The 18,703-nt window shown below is 42.8% G+C and overlaps 2 protein-coding genes across 2 annotated transcripts; one reads left to right on the forward strand and one right to left on the reverse strand.

The window, feature by feature from the left end:
• Nucleotides 1–2,110: 2,110 nt before the first annotated feature.
• phf13 (PHD finger protein 13) lies at nucleotides 2,111–7,265 on the forward strand. Its single transcript, XM_070843258.1, has 5 exons — nucleotides 2,111–2,541; nucleotides 3,370–3,471; nucleotides 5,311–5,490; nucleotides 5,578–5,998; nucleotides 6,093–7,265. The coding sequence occupies exons 1-5, from the start codon at nucleotides 2,497–2,499 to the stop codon at nucleotides 6,323–6,325; spliced, it is 981 nt and encodes a 326-aa protein (XP_070699359.1). The 5' UTR covers nucleotides 2,111–2,496; the 3' UTR covers nucleotides 6,326–7,265.
• A 3,369-nt stretch (nucleotides 7,266–10,634) lies between these two features.
• dnajc11b (DnaJ (Hsp40) homolog, subfamily C, member 11b) lies at nucleotides 10,635–16,861 on the reverse strand. Its single transcript, XM_070848892.1, has 16 exons — nucleotides 16,787–16,861; nucleotides 15,866–15,995; nucleotides 15,580–15,653; nucleotides 15,383–15,484; nucleotides 15,031–15,159; nucleotides 14,796–14,918; nucleotides 14,559–14,632; nucleotides 14,263–14,452; nucleotides 14,051–14,136; nucleotides 13,349–13,465; nucleotides 13,091–13,246; nucleotides 12,739–12,808; nucleotides 12,473–12,530; nucleotides 11,898–12,040; nucleotides 10,980–11,109; nucleotides 10,635–10,864 (listed from the first exon to the last, which is right to left on the reverse strand). Exons 1-16 carry the CDS (start codon nucleotides 16,859–16,861, stop codon nucleotides 10,839–10,841), a joined length of 1,683 nt encoding a protein of 560 aa, XP_070704993.1. The 3' UTR covers nucleotides 10,635–10,838.
• Between the last annotated feature and the right edge of the window lie 1,842 nt (nucleotides 16,862–18,703).

The raw sequence follows: 18,703 nt of genomic DNA on the forward strand, positions 1-18,703 counted from the left end.
TAATATGATGTTTTTATATTTTTATACTTTTGATAAGTCTTATATATATTTACTGCATTTATACCTTTTTTGCTATTGTATCCTGCTGTCTTTATATTTTGTATTTATATTCAAATGCCCTATATATTTATATGTCTTTTATTTATTTACTTATTTTCCCTTTATCATATCTTTTCACTAACAGAGCTACCAGCCAAAAACACACGAGGTTTTAGAAAGTGAACAGTCAGGTGTCATTAGATGTACTACCTGTAAGGAAATAAATGTATGATTCAGAAGATATTTTACCAAGACAGTTCGTTTTTATCTTCTTTTTCTCGTCATGGAGGAGCTATACTGACTGGGAGGAGGTCTTTTTCAGCCTACTGCTTTTTGGTCCAAAATATATGTCTTCTGTTGTGCACTAAGGGTAAGGATTTATGGTTGCAGTAGATTTACAATATGTTATGCATGTATAGATATATGTGCTGTGTTTACTTTTTTAATTATTTCCATTGTTTTGTCTTTTATTTTTAATTAACTGAAATAAACCTGTAGGCTACCAATACCCCTTACTGAGATTGAGCATTTTGGTCTGCGAAACATGTTGTGTCCTGCAGTTACAAATATTTATCAAACCAGAGTATTTTCACATGTTTTTAAACAGGAAGATAATATTTAAACCACAACAAACGCTAGAAACTACTTACAGGGCCAAAATACATTTCTGACCAGCTGCTTTGATTATGATCCATCCAGACCTCTCAGGTCGTCTGGGACAGGTCTGCTTTCTGCCTCCAGAGCCAAAACTAAACAAGGAGAGGCAGCATTCTGTTTTTATGCAACACATATCTGGGACAAACTCCCAGAAAACTTCAGGTCTGCTGTAACTCTCAGTTCTTTTAAATCAAGGCTGAAGACTCCTCTGTTTGCTGCTGCTTTTCATTAAGTCAAACACTTTATCAATTTCTTGCACTGCATGGCAACTTTTATCATTGTAATTTTATACCTGTCTTATTCTATTTTAGCTTGTTTTTATTCTCTTGTATCTCTGCTTTTTATTGTATTCAAATATCTTTTTGTAATGTCTTTTATAATGTGTTTCTTTTGCACTCTGTCACAGTGATTTAAGAGGTCCCATATTATGCTCTTTTTCAAAGTAAAATACAACTTGTATTTGGAGGTCCTACTAGATCAGGTTTACACAGTTTAATGATCAAAAAACACTTCATTTTTCTCCTGCTGCTGCAGCTGTATGTTCCATTTTAGAAGAACAGAACAATCTGCTGCTTTGTTCTCGCCTTCGATGGCTTCGTTAGTGAGGAATACACAAATGTATGAAGTTGCTCGGGGGAGCATGAAGCCAAAAAAGTTTGACTTCCCGGGTGTAAAAGTAACCTGATGTTCCGCATTGTTGGGCCCATGGAGCATGAGCAGTAGAGTCTCAGGTCTGCTGAGCCACCAAACTTCCTGTTAGCTCTCCGCTATAATGAATGTGAATAAAATGATTTAATTGTCCTCTAGACTTTCCAAATGCTGTCGGACCAAATGGATCAAATTCTGATGGTGGAACAAATAATTTTGTGGGGGTTGTGACTCTCAAACAAATATATCCACTGATTTACAGATGTCTCTTTCACAATGTAAGTTTATGAAAAAAATGCCTTTTGGGGCACAATGGCATCATGTGCTGAACGCCATTGTTGTAATTACATGCTTTGGTCACCATTGTAAAATTCCTGGGGGGTTGGGTGGACTCTGGGGGTTTTCAGTGGCTGCTGAGGGGCTGGAGCAGGTCACATGATCCACAGATCCCCTTATGACATCATAAAAGGAGTAAAATCTAAACAGGGCGTTTTCACACACGTTTACTGAAAGACGGAGCAGGAGAAAAGGAGAGAGGAGGGTCTTCTCTCAGAGTTTGGCAGTCTGTAGACACACATTTATACTGAAAAGATTTAATGTCAAGATGAAATGTGCTGTGCAAGTAAACTTTCCTTGACTTGCACAACAAGCGGGGGCGGTAATGCGCATTTGGGTTCAGTAGCTGCCATATCCGAGGAGGAGAAGAAGAAGAGGAAGAAGCAGCAGAAGAAGCAGCAGCCAAAGAAGAAGAAGAAGAAGAAGAAGGGGCAGGCAGCTGCTGACAGCCGAAGTGAACCGCTCCCCCCAGCAGTCAGTAAACTGGATCAAACGGGGACATTACCGGACAGCTTGGTGGAAATACAGCAGTAACACTTACGGCTCCCGGGAGGCGCTTTTGACAACTTTGCGCCGCCGAAGTAACCGGTTGTTTAACGTTAACGTTACGGTCCAAGTAACGTTGTCTTTGGCGCTGATGGCAAACTGAGTGGACACTGTTGCTTCGACTTTTAGTACAAGTAACGTTGACGTTAGCTAATTACTGTAGGTACAAACAGCCCAGGAACCTCCGTGTTTACGGTCGCATCCAGTGTCCCGTTGCTCTAATCTGTCACGGTATCGACAAACCTCCAGGTGGTCGGCTACTTGGTAAAGATGGGTGACATTAACCCATCGACATCGCACGCATTTCAGTCGGAGGTAAGTGTTTCATGCAACTGTTTTTACAGTGAGTAGTAACACGGCTAACGACGCTAGCAAACGTCAACTTGTTCGAGGTTGTCACGGCACGATGTAGCAGCTGCTGATTAGCCTGCTGCGCTAATGTTGACATAATGTTTGCCACACAGACGAGCGTAGTTCAAACTGTAATTTTTCACTAATAAAACTTTGTGCGTGAGAAAGAGGTGTTAACGTTACTTCAGATGGTACTTTTCACGATTGCTGTCGTTGAAGCTAACGTTAGCTTAACGTTTCATCGAAAAGAAAACATTCCATCATCATTGCGGAGCATGCTAACATTAACGGCGGCTAACTAAGCATCACACTCACGCAGCCTGCTTTTTTTTAATCATTATTTTGCATTATCCTCCGTTAACAGCTCGCCAACACTGATGCTTTCATGACTCTGTGACTCTTTCTTTATCTTTCACTTAATGGCTTCATGTAGTTTAGCTTGCTGAACTCCACCAATATTAGCCAGCAGCTAGCTTCTTAGCATTAGTTACTTATTTGCTGCCTGCTGCTAGCCGCTGTAGCTAACATTAGCTGTCGTTTTCAGTTGGATTTATCGATGGGGGGTTGGTAGGAAGGTTCACTGTCCTGAGTGAAATCTGACCATGCGATCACTCCAACTTCAGCCTGTGTTTGTCAACGCGTTGTTATTTTTTTTTTTTAATTGAGTGGCAGTTTTCAGTTTAACTTCACGTTATGGTTGTGTGCCGATCGACTCTCGTTATTAATGTGTAACGCCATGTCGGACGTGTAGGTTTTGCTGCTAATGTCTCGCTGCTGTGATTTATGTTTCAGGGTTTCAGTCCGCCATACAGGAGGAGGAGGACAGTAGAGGATTTTAACAAGTTTTGCACTTTTGTCTTGGCCTATGCCGGCTACATCCCATACCCCCAAGAGGTGAGTCAATAAGCTGCACACATCTTCACATGAGCACCTGTATTGTTGGGCCGAAGTAGTTTTTAAGTGTTGATTATTTTTCTTACCTCGGATGACTGTTGTGCAGGGTTGCGGTCTGTTTCCACGTGCAGATAAACTTAATAAACCGAGACAATGTCCTGTAGAGGCATAAAAAGATACGAACAAAATCAACTGAAAATGCAGACAGTGGAACAGGACTCATTTAGGAGGAGGAGAAAACACCTCCACAATGAAATCATGGTATTTGCTGTAAGTTAATCAAGCCAGTAAAGTTCTATGGTATCTGGATGAACTCCTGTGGCCCCCGAGAGAATGGATTTTAAAGGAGGTGCATGTTTAAACGCAGACATAAACTGTCTACATGGATGTGTAATCCTGAGGCACTGTTGTGATTGACATCGAGCTGTCTAGATTTTGTGTTGGTTTTTTTTTTTTTTTTTTTTTTTTTCTTTTAAGTCTTGAATTGTGCCAACTCAGCTAATTGGTTATGAGACACTGAGTTCTCTTGTGTTCACTGAATCATGTCTTCTGTTTGCGGACAGGGAGGGAGATAGACAGACAATGAGATTATCTTGAACAGATTCTTTTGTCCCTTTAGTTTCTCTGACTTCAAGTGTTTATTTTAGTTTCAGCATGGCCTCTGCTTTATTCTTACCATTCACTGGGCACGAATGCTTTTGTGTATACAAGACTCCAGTTGTGATTGTAACACATGGCTTCAATGCCTCCTGTCTTGTTTGCTGGACCGCTCTTAGAGCCTCCTTCACCTACACTGCTGTTTGTCACCTCCTTAACTGAGCCCTCTTTTGGTCAAGTAGTCTTAACCACACCATGCATCTATTCATACCCATGCTCCTCACAGAACACATTTATTATGGCTTAAAACATCAGTTTTAGTCATAGTCCTCCTGCCCAAAACACCAAAGCTGCGTCCTGTTTTCAAGGGAGGATGTTTTTACAGTGTCACAGTGTTGTTATAAACACATTTATCTCTTCCAAACCCCATCAGCTAAGACCCTCTTAGTGATAGAGTGATAGGGTTTTCATGGTCTTTACAGCTTCATCAAAAATTGTGGTGACACCTTCTATTTCTGCAACTATGGCAAAATGGTGACTGAAAATTACACACTTTTTAATGTCATCATTCTCTTTGAAAACCAAAAGACGGACAACAAAATGTTACACTCATATTTCAGCATGAGCTTGACAGAACTGACATTAGACAAATTTACCTCCTCTCCCTCACTGGCACTGTCTAGGTTCTGACTCATTTTGTTCAAGTTGTAGTTGGGCTTTTCTTTCATCGTGTTGCTCTTTTGTTTCTATCCAACACGTGCGAGATTTGTTTTCATGTCCGCCCCCTCTGCCTGTGCTCATTTCACCACTCGGTGCAAAGGCCACCTTGTCAATTGTTGGTACTCGATGGTTTTGTGCGGCAGATCTCCGTGTTAATGCAAATACAGCAAGATTGTGTCATGGAAGAATGAGAGCTCATAAAGGTCAGAATTAAAATGTAGTATAATGAATAATGCAGCCCAACATTTAAGCTGTCATGGCGGTAATTAAGCGTTGTCTGCAGTCTCATTACTGGTTAAACCATCACTGTTTGAAGCTGCATCTTAACCACACACAGACCGTTACACTAATACAGCATGTTCTGCTAATCCTTGGTACAATGACAATGTATCGATTAGTAAACAGAAATATTACAGGATACGTTCATCTTGTTGTTGAGTGTGTGAACAAATATTTTGAATCACCAGCTTTATCTCCCGTTGTGAGTTTGCACTCACTGACCTGTTCCATTCATTGTTACAGGACTCTCCACTGCGCAGTAGTTCCAGCCCCCCCAACAGCACAGGCAGCACAGCTGACAGCGATGGCTGGACCCCAGGACCCCCAGCCTCCTGCCCACAGCGCTCTCCCAAGGCCCCCCAGGACAGGAGCAGGAAACGTCCTCAGCCAGGAGCCACGCTGTCCAGTCACACCAAGAAAGATGTGAGTTGAATTGATGTCGCTTCATTAGCCCTAAATTTTCACCTACAGCCCTTTTGACATGCTTTTTTTTCTCTCCCCCTTTTGCAGCACACAATCGCCACCCTGCACCCGGATGACCGCAGGAAAGCCGATAAGCTGAAGAAGAAGAAAAGGAGAAAGGAGAGGGAGCATTCTGCAGGGGAGGAAAGCGGGGTTCAGCAGGCCCACTCAGCAGCCTCAGAGCTGCAGTACCCGGCCTCCTTTGGTGGCCGAACGATCAAAGAAGAGCCTGAAGACGATATCAGCATTCCCCTCCACCCCCAGCATCTGCCTAGCCCAGGGCCCTGCAAGCAGGAGCCCAAGGAGGAGCGTCGACACAGTGATGGCCTAGACCTCGAAGAAGGGGTGGTAAAGGTACAGAAGGTGGAGGGCTTTTCAGGAAGCAGAACGGTGTTCCGCCAGGGGAAGCAGGTGGTGTTCAGAGATGAAGATGGATCAGGAGAGGATGAGGACATCATGGTCGACTCAGGTAAAGTTTTGTATCGGTGCATACAGTATTTTCCATTGTTTAAAGTTAAAGCGACTGAGTGTAACTCGGCGTGTGCTCTGTCCTGTCCCCTCAGATGACGACTCGTGGGACCTGGTGACGTGTTTCTGCATGAAGCCTTTTGCCGGCCGCGCCATGATCGAGTGCAACAAGTGCAACACCTGGATCCACCTGTCGTGCGCCAAGATCCGCAAGAGCCACGTGCCAGAGACATATGTGTGCCAGAGCTGCCGAGACATGCACGGAGCCCCAGACACCCGCCGCTCCCACCGCTCACGCATAGGCCCACGCAAACATCTGTTAGACTAATCCCAGGCCGGGCCCTGAACTCTGACCCCCTTCCGCTCTTTGCTCCCCCTCCACCTGCTGGACTGACCCTTCCTCAAATTCAGGTCTTGCACCCTTCAGTCTCTGTCCTTCACGGTCAGCCAAGAACCCGCATTTTCTATGAACACGTTGGTGGACCTATCCCAAGCCCTTTTGAAAACAGTTTGAGTGCTATTTTAGATTTACTAAGGTGTGTTTCTGCTTCCCTACAGACTCTGTGCGTAAGGCAATCACTGAATGGATGTCTGTGGATGACACTAGCATAGCAGCAAACCGCTACTGTTGGGACTTGGTGTCTCGCGAACACTGGAAACATTTGAACTGCCATATAAAGAGAATACCCTCACAACTGCCACCCACTATGGTGCATGCTGGGATTTGTGGGAAAGACAGTTTGCACTTTTCTCACTTTTTAAAAAAAAATAAATAAACAAAAACAAAAAAAAAACCATTTGACCTTTCTGTCATAGGGACAGGTATGTCTTTCTGATTAAACTGGATTTGAGTTTTCTTAGATGCCTCTATTAATGTTATACAATTAACCGTTTCGAATAAGAAAAGCAAGTTAAGCCTTGTGTTAATTGCTTCAGATGGTGCTATAGTATTAAGCTGAGGTATAATCCAACAGAACAAAGATGTACGATACGAGATTAGGATCCGCATCTGCTTCATCTGTCAGTCATTCTGTTTTGTTATTTAAGACTGTGTGAAAGAATATCATTGAGGCTGTAAGCCAACCGAACCAAGCGCTTGTTCCTCTTCCGTCGACTTCACTGTCTTCCAGCCTCAGCTGCTCCTCTGAATCAAGGCATTACATGGCCACACATTGAGCTTTCACTCACTTTGCATTTCCGAAATGTTTTAAACGGTGTTCTTATTTCACCAGAACACTTTCTGAGGAGGTTTCTTTTTTTTTTTTTGACAATAATCAGATAACACAACGTGACAGTTTTCAGTAACCTGGGTGTCGACAGGGTGTTTTCTGTTGCCTCTGGTCAGTGTTTGTTCTGCATTTCGTGACAGGATTGAACAGTGGTATTGTCCATGAATAATTTTATTTTCCAAACAGTTAAATTAAATGTTTGTTTTTTTTGTTTTGTTTTCAGCTGTTCCATGCTCATGAAGTTTCAGAGACAAGTATATTTATAGAAGGGAACTCCCATGTCCGTCCTGTTTAAGTATCAGAGGAAAAAAGCTATTTTAACTGGAATAGGGTTGCTTAGAAAGATTCTCTCAAGAGTCCGGTTGAAATTATGCGTGTGTGTGTGTGTGTGTGTGTGTGAGTGTGTGTTTGAATGGTTAACGCCGTGTGATGGTATTGGAAATGCATGTGCTGCTATGAGGCGTCTCAACTAAGCTCCATCGTTTCTGGTCTTTTGTAAGATGACATAATGGATATCTGCAAAGTACCACGGGCAGGGTTGGGTTGTTTTTTTTATTTTTGTCTCTGAAGGGTCAGAACAGAAGAACAGTCTCAGTCTCTCATCACCTCTCACTACAGTTTTCACAGCAGTATTCACTTACTTCCATATGAAGCGGATTTAATGGGGAAGAAAGTTTTTTTTTTTTTTTTTTTTTTAATGGCACTTTTTCCCTAAAACTTGCTCCAGTTTGGATGAAACATTTTAAGCTTCGTCATTCATGTGCCACCCGCTGGTGTTTCTGATTATATAAAAGCCATATTTGTAGAGTGACAGATTTTAGACTCAGAACCTTGGATATTATCCAGGAGGGGTTTTTACAATGCAGAATCAATAACTTGACCAGGGAACGACTAAACACACACACAATGAATGTTTGGTTTGTAAAGAACGCGAGACTTTCCAAGAGTTTATAGTGCTTAAGCTCATCTCTGCACTCTTCTGGTATTTACAAATGATGTGTAACAGGTTCTTACTCAGCAATCACCCAGGTCCTGATGTTTTCAAGACCTAAAAATCATTTGCTGTTTCTCAGGACACTCGTGTCTTGGAGAGCCTGAAGACATCTTCAGGCACAAATTTCTAACTCTGCGTCTTTTAAGACATCAGTGTAATTAATGTTAACAATGCTCATTGTGATACGGCTTCTTTATCCTGGTCCTGGGTTGTCCTATCCCCTTATTGAGAAAGCGTTGTCTGTACTGTGGTGCAAACTGTTTCTGTGAAACTATTGTAAACTATTGTAAATAAAGAGTTACCATTTTAACTGGCTGCTTTTTGTCTTTAAATTGGATGATTTGCTACAGTGCTCTTGAAATAAATGAGAATCTGATGGGTCCATATTTATTGTGGTCTTTACAGAACAGAGGAGACAGGCTCCTCGACCATACAGCACATTTACACACTCATGTGGGTCAGTTTGGGTGATGGGCTGGACTGTAAGAGCAGGAAGCCGTCTTTCTGCTGGCCTCATTGTGGCACTGGAGCAGAGGTGACCAGCTGACCTGTCAAAATACTTTACAGCACACTTAAAACAAAAGACAAAGACAAACACTACAAACGTAAACTGCAAAATGGCCGCTGTGCCAGTGACCCTAATGCAAGACAGATATCCCTCTATCTGAATACTGAAATGTATCCCATCTCTACGCTCAATGTGTTTTTTTGTTTTGTTTTTTTTTGAGCCTACAGAAACCTTCTGGTCTTGCAGGTCAATCACAGCAATGGCAAAAAAAAAAAAAAAAAAAATCAAAGGAGGGCATTATATTATTATTTCTTAGATGCAAACTCTAGAGTTCATCAAAGTGTACAGCTTCAATTAGAGGCCTCAGCACCACTTTCATGACAACTAGCTCCAACACTTTGTTTTAAATACTGTACATTTTGTGCAAAATATTACCTCTTCAATAAAATACCATTTGTATCCTACAGTTGTGGGTTTGATGGTGTATTCTGGGATTCCCCGCAGCCCATTACAGACATAATTTACCAAGTCTCGCTCTTTCACGTTTCCCTTTGTAGTTAGTGTCAATCCACCTTTAGAACCGTTAACACATGAACAGACCGAACACACCGGGTCATATCTGAACAGAAAGTGCATCACAGGATATTACATTTCCCCAACCTCACCACTCTGATGAGAAATAGCTACAGTAGATATGAGTTAGTGTGCGGATTATCACCTAAATCAACAGCCAGAAAAGCCCTGGCTGACAAGTATGGTTTTAGCATCTTATACATTACCATGTACAAAAAGTAACATTAGCAGAGTAATATTTCTAAACAAACAAAAAAAAAACAGAGAATACAAACTAAAATACATGGCACATATTAAAGCAAAGTCAAACAGATAAATCTAGCTGCTGAAATGTGCCATAATTAGTCAAATGGTTTATTGCGGCTCAGGTCAGCTCCATCAACAAGTTATTTTCTGTCACAGTGACTGTTTTAGCAGCTAGTGTCGCCTTCATGAGGGAAAGTGTTGACCTACGCCCTCTACTGGTCGCATCCCAGCCAGAGAAATAGGGCTTACTGATGGATAAACACCAAAGAAACTAGAAACCTTCACTGCATTCAAAATCATTTTTAAATATTCAGTTTTGGCTGGAACTGCGCAGAGAGAGTCAATAGACTCTGATGCAAAATAAATCTTAAGAGGAATGTCTGCCTTTAAATTGCAGTCTAGGCTGAGATATTGAATAATCTGTATGAATAATTTCAAGACCGTCTCTCCTTGGTTGGATCACTACCATAAAAGGGCATCTCTATCACTTTCCCTCCCAGCACAGTCCCTCCCCCCAACTCCCATATCCCAATGGTCACCGATAGCACCAGTTTACACCTGCTGATTTGTACTCCAATGAGCAGCATACACGTCACTGACGGGCATAATAAATGAGGATGAGACATTTCAACAAGTCACATAATCAGACCTCAGTCCCGGCCAGCCTCAGGGTGACTGAGACGTGACCCTGCATAGAGATGCTCTAAACATTTGCGTGATTTCGTGAAATGACTGGTATGTTATAACATTAGGTTCAACCCTACTGGGATGATGCACATACAGGACAAAGGCGACAATGATATGGGATTAAACTACAGCACAGCTCATGTGTATATACTTGACATAACAAATGCCAAGAAACATCTCTAAATCTATGTGTGCACTTTTAGCCCACCGTTGCTGGGAATGGCCACCACGTCCGCGGTGACCATCAGTCGCTCTGTGCAGTGCATATATAAAACTACGTTCAGGGCCAACGTCTGATGTCCTGCAGCAGAGAGATATTCGAGCAGCCCTGTCAGGTGTAGCAGACTAAAGACACAAAGGGTTTGAGACCTTGCAGATATTCTGGGCTTACTCCTGTATTCTGCTGAACCTTGGAGGCGGCCCACAGGAAAGGGAGGAGTGGAGGAACTCGATAAACAGATTCACTAATACCATGACAGAAGAGGACCAGAGGAGGGCAACAGACTTTTTGTTGATGCATTCCCTCTTTTCTTGAGTTCTTCTGTTTATACAAAGTGTGTTTTTATCTGAACTTGTCCTCTGGTGCTCCGACAGTGGCGGGCTCCTAGGACTCTGATTCAATTCTGTGAGCTGCAAAGACAAAACATATATAATTGAAACATGGATGCACGCATATACAGCAGGCTTTAGTCTTGCTGTAATTAGAATGCTGCTGCATTATAGTAATACTGGGCTGCATACTAACATTGCTTGGGTATCCGTAGCGACTCTGTGTCTGCAGAGATGACTTGGTGCATGACACCTCTGAACTGGTACAGTAACTTGAGACTCTTCTCCTCTCCTACACAAGGGTCGTAGAAGCCCGGCAAACCTGCCTGCACACAGAGAAACAGCTCACAGGCATTAGGGACAGTAAGAGTCACCATTTCGCATTGGTGCACCCGCATAAAGTCCCCCGAGTGATTGCCCAGAAAAAGTTGGGACTCGAAACAATATGGGATGAACTCACGATGCGAGATCTTTGCATCGGTAAAATCCCTCTTACTCCTGTATTTATTTTCTGTAAGATACAGGTACACTGATCACCTCTTACTCGGGAGTAAGAGGGGATCAGTGTACCTGTATCTTTCTGTTGGCTTAAAAACTTTAATCCATCGAAAAATGTTTGGTCTTGTCTATGTTATGATCTACTAACATTTGGCAGATTATGGTCTCAGGTAGAGAAAATGTGTCACTGTACACAAACGTTTTCTAAAATTGGTGATTTGTGACTGATGTCATGCTCTGCATTTGTTTTCCAAAACATATCTGTGAAGTACAAAATGTCACTTTTATGGTTAATTAATGATTTAGTTAATGTATGATTTGCTGTTTGCTTAAGAAGAACCAAAGAAATTAAGTCAAACACATATTGAACTGCAGCATATTTTCTTGGATCTTGCTGAATCGCATTGTGCTGAATTGAATTGTGTCGAATCGCACTCCCTTCGCCTTGCATTTGTCGTTGCTTCATATGCAACTTTAACGTATCGATCATTGGCGATGCATTGAGTTGCATGTCACATCGGCCTTAGTGACGGAGATACACGTCCCTAATATGCATGGTTACAAATTTGTAGATAATTAAATGGACACAGTGACATGTAAACACACACACACACACCTTAGAGGACTCGGTGAGGATGAGTTTGGAGTCCTTGACCAGGCACTGCAGAGGCACAGTGACGTCGATGACCTTTGCTTTCTCCTGCTTCTGGCTGGTGTCTGACACAAACTTTCCATACCAGGCATTCAGGATGATCAGACCTACACAGTAACATACAGTGTTAAGTGTAGATCTATGTCACAACAGTCCCACTGCTATGCTAGTATCTTCAAATAATCACATGCATCTCCTACACAAATATAACAGGAAATCCATTAGCGCACTGAAGTCATAGCTTTGATTTATGCCAGTGCACAGTCAGATGTTCTACAAGCATAACCTATGGAAATACGGGAGCATGGAGATGGGCTTCATCATCATCACTTGCTTCACAGCAGAAGATGATGGAAGTCGGGACTTAGAAAAACAGAATCCTGGAGCTACAGTCTATTACGCAGTTCACAGCAACCATGAGATATGTGTTTGAATTACAGAGTTGGACTTTTACCAAGTTTTGACTGGCTGCAAACTAAAAAAGGCTCTCAGTTTGTCAGTCTGGTGTAGTGTGCGTGTGTGTGTGTGTGTTCCCTCACCCATCTTGGATTCTTCCGCTTCTATGATTCTTCTCACAGACTCCTGCATCAGCAGAACCTGCAGAGGAGCCGAGGGAGAAAGAAGAGGAAGAGGAGGAGGAGGAGGAGGAGGAGGAGGAGGTGGTGGTGGGGTGGAGGAAAACAACATAGGATAGGAGGGAGGTTTTTCAGACAAGATGAGGAGAGCTGAACCTAGAAACAATGATCAATGATCGCCGCACGCAGCGAATAACTAACTGTGTTTGCATGTGAGTGCGAGTACTCACAGCAGACTCTGCCTCCTGCTTCTTCTTGGCGATGTCTGTGGCTGAGCTCTTCCTCTGCAGCTCCAGCTCTCTGAGAAGCACAGAGACACAAAGCAGACATCACCCACTGGGATTCACTGCGGAGGCTCTCTGTGATGTAAGTGTGAAAGGAGACCCTGACAATGTTAACAACACCCATAACCAAAATGTTGCATTTCCACCCAAACTCAGGGCTGTGTGGTTGCCTTCAGCTGATAAACATGACGTTTTCGAATCAAATTATTTCTCATGCATGTAAAACAGAGCGTTAAAAGTAAACGTTTGATTGAGCGAGACTAAAAGTGGAGGTTCTGAGGACAGGAGCTGTACTGACTGCTCTTTCTGTGCCTGCGTATATGGGATGATGATCAGCCTGTGGACGACCATGTAGACCAGCAGGGGCCCCACGGTGGCGTAGAAGACGGCACTGGGCAGCAGCTGATCTGTTAGGTGAACTGGAAACAGGTACGTTTGGCTGGCACGCGCCAACCTGCACGGAAACACCAGCACAAATAAAAGCACACATTAGATAACTGTGCACTGAGTTAAGGGCCCACAGGAGAATGAGATCAGATTTCGGGTCGGCCAGTACTTGATCTTGAGCGTGACTCCCTGAGGGACCCCGACGCTGACAGTGGCTGACAGGACACTGTGTCGGCTGATCTTCCTCTCTGCTCCATATTCCACCACAGTACCAAACCAGCCTGTCCTGGAAATGGAGGAACATTAAAATGAATGGAAACCATTTGAGCTAAGCAGCTACAGTGAGTCAATTGTACAGTCAGTACAGACACAGATTAAAATGTGTGGCTAATGGCTTTTTAAAAATATTTTTACAGCTCATATATTTTCTTTCTTTCATTGCTAAACTTCATTTTACATCTTTTTTATTTCTTTTATGATGAGTTTACTTCTTTTTATGTTTTCCCACAGCGTTGCATAATAGTAAAATGCGTTTTATCTCCCGCAGCTCTTTTAAGGCTACATATGTCCTGTCAGTGTCTTTTATTGTCCTAACTCTGGAAAGCACTTTGTGTTTCTTTCATTCCGGAATGAGCTCCATAAATAAACTATTATTATTATTAGATATATGAAAAAACATGGTCTAAAATGGTTTTCTCTATTGCATTTGAAGTGCAGCCCAGTTAATGAAACTGGTGATTCACAGGGCATAACATTAAGTGCTTTATGGATTTATGGTTTACAGAATTTTTTTTTTGCAATGCCATATTGTTGCACAGGACCTGCCTGGTGATTTACAGAGAATAAATCCATTTTAAGAAGACTGACGTACTTCACAGAGCCTTTAACTTTGGTCTGGTCCTCATCCTGGAACTTGTACTGGTAGCTCATCATCAGGTAGGAGTGAGGCACGCCCAGCTGGAAGGGGTGCAAATCTCAGGGTCACACGAGTCAAATTTCAGCTACAGTGCAAACCACATCTATCATATAGGGAACACTCTGTATATATGCCCGCACCGTAAATGCATTTGTGCTTGTGTGTACCTGCAGAGCTAGAGTAAAGTGGCTGCTCTTTGTGTCTCGGACCAGGCTGGTGGTCATGGCGCTGTTGGGCCCCCAGCGCCACTGCAGATATCCCATAGTATTCTGGTCCAGGTGGCGTGCCGTCATCAGAGAACAGCTTGGCCGCAAACCTCGAGGCGAGAACTGCAAACCGCACTGGGCTGTCAAGAAACTGGACAGAAATGAAAGAGAGGCGGGATGAAAAGAGTGAACATTAAAGAGACAGTATGCATCACAGTTTGTATTATAGTTCCCTGTGTCACACAGCCAGGACTTACCACCGCGGAGTGAGGTTGCGAAACACCTTTAATCCAACGAGAGGACCAAGTATGTCTCCTGCACCGAATTCCACCTGCAGAGATGAATGCACAGAAACGTGTGATTGCAGATGGTCAAATCTGTGCCAAAAACACAAGGCATATTAAAAATACCTCTTCAAAAATAAATGCCTCAATAAGCTGCAATTTATATTTGCGCTTCATGTTTTGCATGTACTTTGTAATTCGTGAGCGTACCTCTCCCCAGCCCTTGGCTGACGTAACCTTTCGTATAGTCATGTTAATGTTGCCCCCGCCATTCCCATTGTGCGTAGAGAGCGAACCAGACAGCACTGCTGTGTCAGAGTTCGTCAAAGGAGCCTGAAGAAAGAAAGGAGGGTTGTGCTGATAAAACAGAGAATACCACAGTGATCCTGGCTCCAGCAAGCAGCTGTGCGGTGGGTAAATGCTAAGTGGGTGTGTTTTGTTGTACCTCTATGGACTGGGAAATGTGCATCCTGTTGATTTCAATATGAGGAAATCCTCCTCCTGGCATCTCTTCAAAGTCCTCATCATAGCGGTCAAACAGGTCTGTAGCATCCACGCCCACGCTGATGGTGCCCTGAATAATGAGGGAGTGGAAGGGGGGAGATTGACAGAATTAATTAAGAGAGACGGAAAGGGTGGCATGATGAAATGAATGTGGAAACCATCCCCTGCCAACACTGAGCCGTGGCTACACAATGTATTTAGTAATATTTGCATAAAAGCGGCTTCACACACAAGAATTACAGTGAAAGCAGTGAGGTTGACAAAGCATTGGATGTAATTGTGTCTGAGAAAACCTTCGGGTTAGTTCTTTGCTGCAGTCTCCTCTCTTCTCTCTCTCTCTGCAGCCTTTCGTACTCTTCTCGAATTTCTGCTGGAGTTCTCTTCCTCTCCACCACCTACACAGCATCATCACCACAACACATTGGTAATGCCGATACGTTAATTTATGTCAACTTTAAGAGAAAAAGGTTATGTCGGACAGAATACGAACCTCCCAGCCTTCCACCTCCAGCCCTTTCTTCCCAAAGATGTCATAGATGGCTCTGGAGTGAGCATCACTCAGCACTGGGGGGCAAGAGGGAGATAAAACTTCGATTAATGGAGACGTGTTTTATTTCTGCTTTATGTTTGTGTGTTTTGTACAGTGTTTTGGCTGGTTCTCGTGCCTTGGCACTGAAGCAACGCTGTTTCACTTCATCAGTATCTTGTAAAGCTGAATGGCAACAACACAGTTGAACTAAATGGATTAACTGGCGCATACCTGCAAGCGTCCTTACCTTCGTATGCCTGGTGCACCTGGTTGAAAAGCTGCTCAGCCTGGCTTTTCAGCTCTGGGTCCCGATGTTTGTCAGGATGGTAGAGCATGCACAGCCTGCGATATGACGCCTTTAACTCCTCCGAGGTGGCCTATGACAGGAGAGAGGACAGGTATCACTGAGGAGTGGGGCTGCAACTAACAATAATCCTCCCTTTGTTGATTAATTGATTAACTATTTGGCCTGTAAGATGCCAGAAAAGGTGAGCTCTTTGAATTAAAGTACTATTTTTTGTCCAAACAACAGCTCAGTTACATTTACGATGACAAGACAGAAATTAAATCTTCAGCACTTTTGTTGAATTTTTGCCTGAAAATAAATGATTATCAAAACTGTTTGCTTGACGACTAATCCACTGATCACTTCACATGTGAGCCCTTACACAACACATCTTTACTAAAGCATCTTATTTTTTCAAAGAATTTGAGAAACAGCCACCAGTCCTCGGTCATTAAACAAGGAATTAAAAGTGTGATCCTGCACTTCCTGTTGCCAGTAACTGTCTAATGTCACCCAACGCTATCCGGTTGGACGTCCGAGCATAAGTCCTGCTCAGGCCTCCCTGTCTGCAGAGATCATGAAAACTGAGATTGCAGAAAGCGCTCCTCGGTGCACCAACAACATTTTTGCACCCACTAAAAAGTGCAAACACTGCCTGCGTTCAAGTGGAGCTGAAAATGCTGAAATTCCCTGCGTGTTTATGCCTAAACCGGTCTCAACCTCCACGGATGATGTTGCTGGTGAGGAAGACCGTTGTTCAGCTGAGGGATGATGATGATGATGATGATGATGCACCGCCTGCTGACCGCCTTCTCACTGCAAACCTACCCGGCAGTGGCGCCCGGCAGGCCGGTCACCTTTGTGAAACAGAATACACCGTACCTCTTTCCTGACGTTCAGCAGAGAGTAGTAGTCCTGGTTATTACACACAAAATCATCATCTAAGGACGCCGCCATGTTTGAGGTTTAGTCCGGTCCCGCCCACCTCTCCAGTTCCCTGGAAGCTCATTGGTCAACCGCATGAAGCCGGAAGTCGACCTGTCGCCCTCTGCTGGTTGTGAAATCGACTGGACGCCTGCATGCAAGAAGAAGGACGATTGTAAGGAGTGTTTTTGTCTTTCTTTTTTTTTTTTAAAGGTGCTATATTTGTCAGTGAGTGAAAGAAAAAATCACCAGTCAACGATTTCTTGCTTTCTGTCTTAATGAAAACATCTGGTAGGCTTTTGTCTGTGTTTTTCCCTTTAACATAATATATTTGAGGGCCTTGAGGCAAAACATGAGGTGCTGGGCCCCCATTAACCTCTTGTTCCTGTCCCTGTCTTTGCAGTCTGTGCTTTATTTATGAGATACTAACTACCTGGCTCTAGGTTAAAACATTTAAATATAAATTGGTTTAGGAATATGAAATATGTAAACATCGTAAGGTTAAAGGTCCCATATTATACAAAGTTCACTTTTTAATTTCTTCTCAACAAAAATATGTTGTGCCTACGCATCGGCAAACTTTGAGAAAATATAATCCTCTCTGTTTTTCTGCTGCTCCATCTTTCAGTAAATGTGTGTGAAAACATGCCATTTAGATTTGGCTCCATTTCTGATGTCATAAGAGGATTTGTGGATCATGTGACCTCCTCCAGCCATTCAGCAGGCCGACTGTCCACCATTGTTTTTTTTCTCTCTAACGCCAGCTCCAGGTAACACGAAGATATCAGAGGTGAGAGACAAGCATTCTTTTTAAAACGCAGCATGCAGACAGTGGCTGAAAACAGCTGCAAAGACCAAGTTTTTTTGAGAATTAAACAATGTAAACAAGTACGATCTTGAAAATGAGCTATTTATTATTATTTAAAAACTATTATTTGAAACGATTTTGACACTGGGCACCTCTTTAGGACCAGTCCGCTTACTGTAAGGCCCTCATCATGCCAGTTGATACTGTATTTTAATTGGATGCACATTCACAAGCTAAGTCACAGATAGCTAAATTACCACAAGTTGATTGTTACAGTGTGACCCTGAGGCTGTTGGGCGCGCTGCAGTCATCCAGTTTGCCCAGTTGGTAATCCAGCCAAGGGTCCTGTCCTCAGTCTGCGCTGCTTTGCTGCCAGTAAACCTTTTTGAGTAAACTCTTGTTGCAGCTGTGTGTAAAAGTAGCAATACCACAATGTAAAAGTACTCCAGTAGGCTACAAGTAAAAGACCAAGTCTTAATGTACTTAAGGATCAGAAGTAAAAGTACTCACATTGGCCTGTTGTTATATGAGTGGTGGAATATAACTAAGTACGTGACTTAAACAGTGTACTTTGCATTTTATGCTACTTCATGCCTCCACTCATATGGTAGTTTACCCTCCTACATTAGTCTGACAGCTATCAGTTTATAGATTAGTATGCATCTCTACTACTACCAAACAGTATATAAAGTCATTAAAATGAGCGTCCTACAGACCAGCTACAACACTGAAATGCAGCATGTTAATGCATCAACAACAATGATTCATAAACATAATAAATAACAGTACAACACCGACAGTAGCGATGCAGCACATGTTTACGTTTGCTATTGACACATTTTACTGACAATATTTGAAGGACTTTTACTTGTACTGAAGTCAGTAATACATTTTCTTTTCTTTAAACATTTCTAGTATTTCAGTAAAGAATCTGAAAACGTCCTCCACCACTCTATACATCACATTACTGGATTATTATTACTGATGCATCAACGTGTTAGCAGCATTTTAATGTTGCTGCCAGTCACTGAGGAGTTCACTTTAAACAGAAATACTGTAGCTGTAGC

The sequence above is a fragment of the Pempheris klunzingeri genome, chromosome 2 (assembly GCF_042242105.1).
Source record: "Pempheris klunzingeri isolate RE-2024b chromosome 2, fPemKlu1.hap1, whole genome shotgun sequence".
NCBI classification, from domain to species: Eukaryota; Metazoa; Chordata; class Actinopteri; order Acropomatiformes; family Pempheridae; genus Pempheris; species Pempheris klunzingeri.